We start from the raw sequence: 12137 nt of genomic DNA, 5'->3' as shown, positions 1-12137 counted from the left end.
TGCTGTCCAATTGATTCCAACTCATGGCAACTCCGTGTAAATAGAACAAAATGTGGCCTGGTCCTAGGCTAGCTCTTTTTTTTCTTTTTTTTTTTTTGATTGTTATAAGTACATATACATGATACAATATTAGCCAATTTTACATTTTTCATATGTGTAGTTCAGTGATATCTTACTGTTTATTGACATGTGCAGGATTATGCACGGGACCAAAGTTGCTCCTTGCAGGGTTGCTATGAGTCAGAACTGACTCAGTAGCACTTAAAACCATTTACTGATATGTAAAATTTAATGACACGTACATTTTACTGGCATGTACAATTGTTGCCAAATGTTCCAGACACTTACTGCTTCCTGTACCATCTTCATGACTATTGTGGCATGTTTGAATCCAGTTGGGCAATATTCTGTTCTGATCCATAGGATTTTCCCTTCATCCTAGTCTGTCTGAGTCTGGAAGCTCTACTGAAACCTATCCACCATGGCTGAGTCTGCTGGTATTTGAATACTGATGGCATAGCTTCTCGTAACCTAGCAACACACAAGCCACCACAACACAACTAACTGACAGACAGGTCAAGGTTGCCAGGTGCAGGGGTGTTTAAAAAGGAAGTGGTCTGGCCTCCCCTGACATCTTCTCATCTGTCAGTCCTATAGGAGCAATGGAAACCACATCCTCCCTGACTCTTGGGGCTGTGGGGTTATTTGCAGATGTTTAGAGAATAAATGATACGCAAGTGCAGTCAGGGAGTTCCAGGGGTGGGTGGTGGCTCATGTTGACTCCATATAACCTAAAATGCAGGAGTTGGACTAGATAATCTTCTGCTCCTGGCATTGTGAAATTAAATCAAATAGTTCTGCCCATTTTAGAGATGGGGAAGCTGAGGCCTGTATTTATGGTCTTATTCTACCAGCCGAGCCTTTGTAATTTTGTTGTGAATGCTGATATTTCTCAACTGCCCAGAGTTTTTAAACCCTGCCCTTCCTCCATTTGAAGTCCCCGGAGGTGGCCCTTAGGGCCTCCACCCCCTACCTCCTTCCTGCCTGTACCCTCAGCCAATGGGGCTCTGTCTATGGTTGCTCAGATCCTGAAAACCATTGGTGCGAGGGCTCCACCCACGCTGAGATCAGACACCGGAAAAGGAGTGAGGCACTCTGATACTGGGGAGGGGTGTGACCCAAGTCCCTTGAGACTCAGTCACCCCTCCCCTAAAGGCTCAGCTACACCAGTAAATCTGGTATGCGCTCCAGGAAAAGGGGATTCCAGGTTCAGTCAGGAATCCCAATTTTCATTAAAGCTCAGCTCTGCTGATTTGTGGCCTCTGAAAAAGAAGGTGGGGGTTGGACTAGATTGTCTCCAGGGGATGTTCCAAAACAGGGTTCCAGTTAGCCTTCTTCAGCCAAGATGTAAAAGAACTGTGTGGCTAAGGGAAGCTGGGACTGCAGTTTTTGTGGGCAGAGAGGGAGCTAGGAGAACTCTTAAGGACCCTTGATTTACTGAACACTCTAAGCTAAAAAGGAATCAAGAGGACACAAGTCAATGTACTTAATAAAAAACACACCAAGTCTTAAAGACCCACAACATCATGGAGCGATGGTTTGATTAAAGAGTAGTTAGACCACATGGCTCCTCTTGGCTTCCACCCTAACAGGATTCCTAAGATAGAGAACAGCTGGGCAGCATGTAGCCAAGGTGTCCTGCCTAACAGGGCTTGGAACCGGTTCATTCTGGTTCAACCCCCTACTGAGAAGTTAAGTTTCCACTCCAGAAACACCAAATCAGAATCTACATTTTAGCAAGATATTTAAGACATACCTGGGAGTATGTTGTTAAAATAAATATGAATCCTGATTCAGTTTATCTGGGGTAGAAATGCAAATTATCAGCAGGAGGTTAATGGAATGAACCTATCTGAAGCCTTGTGCCTAACTCACTCCTGCCAGGTTAGGCTCCAGAATTTGAGGGAAATTGAGGCACGCGACCAAAAGGGTTTAGTCTGGAAATATGACCATGCTCCCTGAACTACTGTAAGCTAAACAGTACTCGGTAGAGCCCTGAGGCTCTGTCAAAACATTACTTAAGCACTTTATGCTCTGGAGAGCTTTCTTTGCCAAGCATCAGGATATTTTATGGAATGATAGTGCTCTGATAGCACAGTGGGTTAAGCACATTGGGCGTGATTTGAAGCCATCAGCTGCTCTGAGAGAAAAATGTAACAGTCTGTTTCCATAAAAGTGTAAATCTCAGGAACCCTATGGAGCAGTTCTACTCTCCCTACAGGGTCACTGTGGGTCAGAATTGACTCAAAGGCATTGGGTTTATAGACTCACGGAAATGAAGGTCCTTAGAGAACACTCAGTCCAACCTGCTAAATAAAGTTTGCTTTACAACCTCTTCTTACATGCTGCTAGTGACAGGGAGCTCACTATCACCAGCATTCCTCATCCTCCTACAAGACAGCCTATCTCTGTTAGGGACCGTTCTGAACATCTTCTTCATATTGAACTGAAACGTGTCCTGTCGGCCACAGTCCTGCCCTCTAAGGCTGTAGATGACACACTGTTTCTACCCCGTGACAGTCCTCTGGAGATATGAAGATAGCGGTCATGTTTTCTGACCTGTTCTTGACCAACCGTTGGCCCATTAGCAGTGCCTCCTACGATAGGTTTTTTCGGTTCCCGCCTCCATCTGTCAGTTCAGTTTGAACATTTTCCAGTTTGCCACTTTACCCTTTAAGTGTGAATATGTTCTAGGGATTCTCAAAAGGCCCAGTCTGAGCTGGTCTGACTTTACCACAGCTCTGAAAACTGTCCCCACTGTACCAATTACAAACCAGGTTTGCTTCGGGCTGAACCTAAAGTGGAGTCTGCTTAGCAAAAAGAAGCTGGGTCCCAGAACTGTTTTTTTCGTTTTTGTTTTTGTCTCTTTTTCAGTTACTCTTGAGTCAATTCTAATTCATGTGGACTCATGTATGTCCGAGTAGAACTGAGCTTCATAGGATTTTCACTGGCTGATATTTCAGAAGTACATTGCTGGGTCTTTCTCTTGAGGCAACTTTGAGAGAAATCACCAACCTTTTAGTTAGCAGCCAAGCGTGTTAACCAGTTGTACCACCCAGGGATTCTGTTGCCAGGAATAGGAGCCTCATGTCCAGCCTTCTCAGGAGAAAGTCTGCCCTGGAGCCTGGACTGAGAACATCTGGTCCAACCCTGACCCTTTGCAGATGGGCAAACTGAGGTCCAGAGAAGGGGAGGGATTATACCTAAATCCCTCCGTAAAATTGGAGTGGGTTTCCTGGCCTCTAACCAGTCCTGGGCTCTCCTTGCATCCTGAGCTGACAGCTGCCTTCTCTGCAGCTTTCTTGCTCCTAAGTTTCCACTGGACACAGGAAACATCATCCCTATTCCAGAGTTCAGTCCGGATGCTCCACCCCACATCCACCACCCCCTTAGTTTTTGGAAGGGGAAATCCTTGTGTCGTTCCCCCCACCTCTCATCTTCCCCAGTCTCCCAAACCATGTGGCAGGGTGAACTTTGCACCATGACCGCTGAGGAGGAAGTGGACAGGACCTAACCTGGGGGTTTTCCATGTGATGGTTACTCACTGATTCCTACTCTGATCTAGATCATTTGTCGTCAGGCTGTTGAGCATCCCAATCCCCAGAGAAGACTAATAAAAATGGAGATTCCCAGCACTCCTACCTCCTTGAGTTCTGTAGATCTAGAATTTGGCCTGAGGATTTCTATTACGGAAGCACTCCAGGTGGTTCTAATATCAGAAGTCCATAGAGACTACATTCCTAGAAGCATTGTTCTGGACATCCTAACAGATACTGGGCAGATCCAACTGAGTTTCAAAACTGGTCCCTGTCCTCAAGCAACCCCTTAGGTTAACAGGAAAAACAGACAGCTAACCACCAGGCTTAAGGAGCTCTGGTAGCGTAGTGGTTATGAATCGGGCTGCAAACCTTAAGGTCAGCAGTTCGAAACTACCAGCTGTTCTGTGGGAGAATGATGAGGCTTTCTGCTCCCGTAGATTTATAGCCTCAGAAACCCTCTCTATGAGTCGGAACCGACTCCACGGCACATAACAACAACCACCACCACCAGGCAGGTAGTTCCTCTCTTGCGTTTCTGGAGAAGATAAGGACTAACTCAGCCGTGGAGAAGGCTGGACAAGTCAGAGGAGAATTGATGAGTGAGCTGGATCTGAAGGCCTGAGTAGGAACTGGAGAGATGTCATGCTGGCCTGGTCTTGAGCAACTTGGATGCCGTGTGAATACATGCATATGTGTTGAAGCCAGAAGAACAATAGGCAACACTAGGTTTTGATTTAGGTTTATCCTAACAAATTCACCAACATTAACAACAACATAAAAGTGATAATACATGTATTCCCTTGCGCCAAGTTTACTGTTTATGGTTGAGGAAATTGGTACAGTCTTTCTGGAGAAGACAGAAAAAAAAAAAAAATCAAACCAGTTGCCATCAAGTTTACTCTGGCACACATGATGATCCCATGAGTGTCAGAGTAGAACTGTACTCCCTAGGGTTTTCAATGGCTGAGTTTTTGGAAGTAGATAGCCAGACATTTCTTCTTGGACACTTCTGGGTGAACGTGAATCTCTAACCTTTTCAGTTAGCATACAAGCACTTAACTGTGTGTCACCTAGAGACCCCTTTGGAGAGCAGAGTCAGTAATTTTAGATGCATGAAAAATGTTATTCACCAGGATATTCATTAAAGTATAACTGGAAATCAAAACACATTGTTGAAATACTCAACACTAGATTATTGATTAAATTATTGAATTCATTGATAGGGATGTTCCTGTCCAGAGTCACTAAAGTGACCGATTACAAATAGTTAATGCTGTGTAGCAAATGCTCAGAATTTTTTTAAAAATAAGCTATGGATATATAATAAACATGTATGTGAACTATATATACCACACATCCAGGGGTTATCTTTTTATGTTTTACTGTATTTTCCATACATGTGAATGCTGTCCACTATTGTAATTCGAAAAATATGTTTATATATATTTAAATTTCAAGGAAATGGAGGAAACGACAGACTGGGAATAAACGGTGAGGAGCCTTGGATGCCATTCTAAAGGAATTATCCTGGGGACAGTTTTTTCAGAATTTGGGGACTCACACGCAAGGTCATTCTTGTCTATGGCCTGGAAGCTGTTCGTAGAGAAGAATTTTTCAGCTTTCTGTTGGAGTCCCTGGGTGATACAAATGGTTAACATGCCTGACTGCTGATCCAAAGGTCGAAGGTTTGAGTCTTCCCAGAGGTGCCTTATAATAAAGTACTGGTGATTTACTGCCCAAAATCAGACATTTAAAACCTTGTGGATCATAGTTCCACTCTGACACATATGGGGACATCATGAGTGAGTTAGCTCACGATTGGTTATTGGTTTATGGTGGTTATTATTTGGGAGAAGACAGTTTTCTGTGAGCTTATGATTTTATTTCAGAAGACAAAACCGGAAGTCCTATGGCAGCCTCTGAGGTGTACCAAAGCACTGTGGGATCTCTAGTCTTGCTATTACTTGAAATATACCTAATAACCCTAGGCAATATATGAGCTCTCAGTGAGAGTAGTCAATGTAAGTGTATTATCTCATTTAATCCGTAAAACAACCTTGTGGGGAAATCAAGGCTGGGAGAGATCATACCGTCACAGCGCTGCATCTAGGACTGGAACTTGGATTCCGGTGATTCTAGAACTCCAGAGTTCTTAACTACTCTGCTCTACAGCCTTTAATGTTCTGAGACCTGCATTCTAATGCGGATTAGGCGTTCAGGCACAGTGTGGCCCAGTTCTGCCCTCTGAGTCTGTTTCTTTGGCTAAGCCTTGCCTCACAACCCTGTCAGAAGAGCTGAGATCAGATGCTAAGAGGTTGAATGCTAGTGGGTCATGGAGGTAAACCCCTACCCCCCCACACACACACTCCCCACCACCACCTCTACCTCAAGAGTAGGAAACTGAAGCCCAAAGGGGGAAGTGACTTGTCCAAGTTAGCAGCTCCAACACTGGGACCCAGGAACTCTCCTTCCAGTGACAGCAGTGCCCTGGTTCAGTATAACCAGTGGCTTCACTGAACATCCATTTACTTTTTATTCCCATGCCTTCTCCATCCCAGAGAAGTGGCTTCCCCGGCTTCCTGTCACTTCCCCGGATTCCTGTGTTGACAGCTTCTCTGGACTGAGCCAAGTCCCAGCTAGGAAGGAAGGGTTGAGTCTTCTTCACATGGGTGCTTGTAGAGTTAAATTGTTGGGTCTGCCCAACCCTGGAGTAGATCTAGTACATCAGGGACTAGGGCATCCCAGAGTGGGGCTTAGCCCATGCTGGGCACTGTGTGGAGGAGCAGACTCCCTCTGGATACCTTCCCTGAGGACTCACCTAACTTCCCCTGTCTGCTCTATGCTGTCTGGCAATATTTCAGTGCTTCTTGAGTTCAGAAAAATCTTAACATACTTTATTTCAATGTTGTTGTTATTGTTAAGTGCTGTGGAGTCAGTTTGGACTGTGTAAGGTTTCCAGGGCTGTAAACCTTTACGGGAGCAGAAAGCCTCACTTTCTCCTGTGGAGCGCCTGGTGAATTTGGATCCCCGACTTTGTCATTAGCAGTCCAGCACTTAGCCCGCAGCTTCACTGTGTAATAAAAGCTCACTAAGGCATTTTCATAGGCTGGCTTTTTTTTTTTTTAAGTGTTTCTTACACTGGAGTCTAAGATATCTTGAAAAGTATACAAAAGAACTTAAGGTTTTTGTACCATCCCAAATCCGGGTCCAGTGATCAGTGCCAGACCATAACCAACTTTCTAACTATCTAGGGTGAAATGAGAAAAACAAAGATGTGAATGTGTGTGTAATCTTGTATAAGGGTGTCCCTTAGCACTTCCTGGAAGAACTAGTCTTGAACGTTCTTTTCCTTACTATGTTTTGAAAGGTTGTGTGTGGTTTTTTTTAGTGAAATAATAGTGATAGTCTGTGAATATTTTTTTTTTTCTGTCTTTGCTTGACAAGCCCCTATAAATTCTCCATTTAAAAAATGACTCATTTGATCAGATTCAACCCTTATTGACTGTGAGTTTTGTTATGATGTCAGGTCGGTTCCGATTCATAGCAACCCTGCACAGAGTTTCCAAGGATGAACTGGTGGGTTTATCCACTGCTTGTGGTGGTAGATAATGTGTGGTTAGCTTGTCCTATAGCACCACACCACGACAAGGTTGGTGAAAGTGCTAGGGCCCACAGGTATGATTCCAACACTGATTCTGCCAGCTGTTTCCTAAACTGCCTTGGTCACGCACTAATCTCACTTAGCCTCACTCTCCACATCTTTAAATAAGGGATATTCATCTTTCACAGGATTGTTATGAAGATTAAATAAGATAATGTACATAAGATAGACCGTATTTCCTCCGTTATCTGCTCATCTTGTAATGTAAGTACTATCTCCATTTTACAGATGAGGAAATAGCCCCTTCTTAACAGAGTGCACATGTAGCAAAACTGTGGCTGGAACTTTTGATGCTCTGGCCCCAATGTCACGTAACTTTGAGGGGAGCTTGACTGGAAGTTGTCCTAATAGGGAAGGGCATCATTTCTGGACCAGTGTTTGGAGATTTTAGGACACTCCAAGGCCGCAGTCAGGATAAGGTTTATAGCAAAAGGCCTGGCCAAGTCCTGGGACAAGGAAGAGGTGGGAAAGATTGTTCCATGGACAACAGCAGAAGCCAGGTTGCAAGGATCAATAGAAAGGCAAATTAATAAAAATCATTTTTTTAAAAAAGCTGTTACCATCAAGTCAATTTCAATTCATGGCAACCTATGCATTGTTGTTGTTGTTGGTATGCTGTGATCTTTATGGAAGCAGTTATAAGCCTTTCTCCTGTGGTGGCATTGGGTTGAACTGCCAACCTTTAGGTTAGTGTTGTTAAGTGCTATCCAGTCAGTTCCAACTCATAGCAACCCTGTATAAGGTTTCCAAAGAGCAACAGGTGGGCTTGAACTGACACCTTGTAGTTAGCAGTCCAATGTTTCTCCTACAGCAGCACACTAGGTCAATTACAAACCATTCATAAGAATTTCTTCCCTAGGCAGAAAGAGTGATGCCTTGAGCCAAGCAAACCAGGCATAGGACAGGGTCTGGAGTAACTGGAAGCCCTATCTTGCCTTTGGAAGACTTCTACCTTAGCATCAATCCTCACATTGCCCTCCCACCCTCTACCCTCACCTCACTGATGTCTCGCTTCTTACAGAGGCACCAAGAACCAGAACAGCCATGCAGACCAGTGTCCCAGGAACTAGGCCCCATCAATGAGGACTCAGGTGAGTGGCCAGCCTCATAAATGCCCCTACTAACACTCAGGAGATTTCTTACCTTATAATCAACAAAGATGACATAACTACTTATCCATTCCATGAGATCTTAAGTGGTGGTGGTGGTTATGTGCCGTGGAGTCTATTCCAACTCATAGCAACCCTGTACAGGGTTTCCGAAGCTGGAAATCTTTACAGGAGCAGAAAGCCTCATCTTTCTCCTGCGGAACAGCTGGTAGTTTCGAACTGCTGACCTTAAGGTTTGCAGCCCGATTCATAACCACTACGCTACCAGAGCTCTTTGAGATCTTAACTAGGTTACATTAGTAGGAGTATCATATCTAAAATCAATGAAGTGATAATAATCTTGACCAGTGCTTTTCAGTTCTGAGCTGCTAATGCACCTTTGTTTCTGGAAAGCACATTTTAGAAGAACACAAAAACATTGGAAGGTGTACAGTGTTGAAAGTTCAGGCTTTTAGGGATCTGGAAACATGTGCTGTAAGGAGCGGTTGAAGGAACAGACAATACTCCATCTAGAAAGATGTCATAAAATACAGCCGTTCTCGCCAAGTGTCCAAAGTGTCCGAGTAGAGAAGAAAGATGAGCCCCCTGTTTGATGTTACCCAGAGGGCAGTACCAGAGTCTCACAGTAGCAAGAACTGGCAGGCAGAATTCAACACAGTTTCAAAGGATTTTGTGTGTGGTAACTGATTAAAACCATCAGTGCTCCCTAGTACTATAATGAACTCCCCATCTCCAAAGGGGTGGTTAAGCACAGACTGGATGACCAGTTACTGGGGATATTGTATGTGAACAGCTTCTCTCCTGTTGTTGCCAATCTGTTGCTAGTCTCATGGCCCCGTGTTTGGGACCCTGAGCCAAATCATTTGTGAGAATCTGAGGATCTCTCATCTTGGCTGTTACTATCCCAGAATCTTAACCACTCACAGCCTCTGGGAGCCTAGGACCCAGGAGTATGAGGCCTCTTCTTGTCCTATCCTGATGGAACTGACAACAATGCTGGCTTCTCTCTCACCAGCCCTCTTTCAGGGTCCTCACTTCTAGCCATACCCTTTGCAGATGCTACCTATCTTGTAGTTATTATTAAATACTGTTGAGTCATTGAGTCGGTTCTGACTCATAGCACTGAGGAGTGGCTGGAGAGTCTTGCAGCTCAAACCACCTTGTGGTTCAGTGCTTATCCTACAGCACCACACTAGGACTCCTAGCCATATCCTTTGCAGATGCTGCCTATGGAATTCTGTTAACAATACTGGTGTTAGTCTATGATGTTTGTCATGAGCATGGATAGGTAACATTTATTGAACATCTTCAAAGTGCCTGGCACTTCCCTTATTTATTTTTGTGGTCAAGGAAGCAGAATAAGACAGCTATTAAGAGTGTTTGCTGTGAAATCAGATGGTGGAGATTCATATCTTTACTCTCTCAGTTGATGGTGCACTGGGCGATCTTAGGCAAGTTGTTTAAGTTCTCTGAGTCTCAGTACCCTCATCTGTGAAGTGGTTATGATTATAGTATCCACTACAGTGATTGTTGTGAGGGTACCTGTGTGGTAAGCTCTCAGTCTTCTTTACCTCTCCGGGTTATTATTATTGCCATAGTTTTCTGATGGAATCCTCTCAATAGCTCACTGGTGTGGGTACCCTTATTGGCCTGATGTTACCAAGTATATAGCTGGGGTACCAAGAGGATGGGTCACACTTGGTGTCCTTCATGCTCACAAGTAGTCTTTCCAAGTGGGGAGGTGCTACAGGTCAGAGAACCACATCCTTAGGTGCTCACAGGACCCAGCTGGCAAAGCCAATGATGATGTGGCCCTTATACGTGTCCTCAGTAGGGAGATGGGGCTCCTTCAGTCCAGCTCTTGGTATACTCAAAGGCATACTGGCCTAGGTGTTCAGCTCTTTGGATTCTTCCAGAACAATTGGAAACCTCTCTTGTGATGCAAACATTTACCAGTTATTAAATACCAGCAATTAATTTTTTTAAATTTGAATATTGGGTAGAGCAAGTAAAACACCTCCATGAGCTTAATCCATCCTGAGAGCTACCGCCTCTGCTGTAAATACTAAGGGACAGTACGAGATCACCAGCTCCTGAATGGAAGGAGGTCTCCAAAGCCAGAGTGCTGCCTCTGGAGCTTAGTTGCCAACTGAAACCTTTTTTGCAGCGGAAACCAGGATTCTCACATTCTCACCCCTTCTCCCTGGCCTCCCAACTCTCTGCAGGCTCAGGTGGGATGCTGATGCCACCATTACTCTCTGTGATTTTTTTTTCCCTTATCTTTAGCCACAACTGCCCACCTCTGTGTATGTGAGGAGACTGAGCAGCACCAGAAGGATTTTACTAGAATTCTCCAGCAACATGAAGAGGAAAAAAAGCAATGGGCACAACAGGTAAGTCCAGGTTGCCCCTGCCCCTCTGTCTTCTTTCTGGTCAGTTAATCTTGATTAAATCCCAGAGTGAGGACCTAGTTTGGATTTTTATTTTTGCTGTAAGTATGTATATGTTATTTCTTTTGCTAAGAAAACACAAAAAGCCGAATCCATTACCATAGAGTAAATTCTGACTCTTGGTGATCCCATGTGTTAGAGGATAGAACTGATCCATAGGGTTCTCTTGGCCGTGGTCTTTACCGAAGCAGATCACTGGGTCTTTGTTCCACCATGGTGCTGGATGAGCTCAAACTGCCAACCTTTAGGTCAGTCCTCAAGTGAAAACCATTTAACAAGTATTTGTATCAAGCTTGTACATGCTAAGTTCATTGGTTAAAACAAACAGAGCAGACAGCAGCTCTCACAAGCTGAAAGCCTGTTTGGGAAGAGTAAAAGTCATTGGTGCTTCTGGAAAACACTCCGGTCCCACCTCGTGGTTGGGCATGGAACTAGTCCTGGCCAAAGAGTTCTAAAAAGACACAGCAGCATCACATCTGGAGCAAGCATTCAATTGCCTGTTCAAGATGCTTGAGAAGTCTTTGTAGCTAAGTGGCTGGCTTTGCACAAAATGATGGCTGTTCCATCACCCTGGGTCCCATGATTGATTGCAACAGCAGAGCCACCTGCCAACACAAGGTGGTCATGTGGTGAGTGAGAAAGAAAGCATTTTGTCTTAAGCCACTGAGACTTGCTGCTTGCTGCTGCAGCATAACTTTGCCTATTCTGACTGAAACAGGACATCAGATGTTAAACACGATTCCACAGAATCAACTGCAAGTGCAATCAAGAGTTTGGAATGCAATGAAAGAACATGATGGAAGCTTGGCCCAGTCTGCGGGTTTAGAGAATGATTCTCTGAGGAAGGAACAGCCAAGAAAAAGCTTTAAAAATTAGCTGGAAATAAAAATTGAGGGACTGCTTGCAAAATTACCAACCTGTACTCATCAAATGTCAAGGTCAGGAAAGATGAGGGAAGCGGGGGGAAGTGTCCAGAGGAAAGGAGACTGAAGAACGATGACAACTAAATGGAACTCGTGACCCAGGATTCCGTTTTTCTCATTCCTGTTTGGTCCCTAACTCCTCTCTGTTTTCTGCCTTAGTTCCCTCCATGAAAGGACAGATGAAAAATCCTGACAAGGTCCAAAACCTGTCTTTAAATAAGTTTGATTAGTTATTTTAAATTGTAAATTGAAACTTGTTCAATCAATATAAAATATCCAAAATACAGATTTTTTTTCCCCAAAACAATAAACAAATCCAAAATCTATAGGTCATGTGGCATAGGCTAGAGACCCCTGCTGGCTCGTATCTCAGACTCCCTAGGTCAGGAGACAAG

At 44.2% G+C, this 12137-nt stretch overlaps 1 protein-coding gene across 1 annotated transcript in view; it reads left to right on the top strand.

Moving 5' to 3' along the window:
- The window catches only part of CCDC69 (coiled-coil domain containing 69), a 56868-nt gene that overhangs the window by 20844 nt on the left and 23887 nt on the right, over window positions 1-12137 (top strand). The window contains 2 exon segments of the mRNA XM_006863947.1: window positions 8282-8351; window positions 10656-10762. Of these exon segments, the coding sequence (XP_006864009.1) occupies window positions 8282-8351; window positions 10656-10762 (177 nt within the window).

The sequence above is a fragment of the Chrysochloris asiatica genome, unplaced genomic scaffold (genome assembly GCF_000296735.1).
Source record: "Chrysochloris asiatica unplaced genomic scaffold, ChrAsi1.0 scaffold00057, whole genome shotgun sequence".
Lineage (NCBI taxonomy): Eukaryota > Metazoa > Chordata > Mammalia > Afrosoricida > Chrysochloridae > Chrysochloris > Chrysochloris asiatica.
This window is presented reverse-complemented; position numbering and strand designations above follow the sequence as displayed.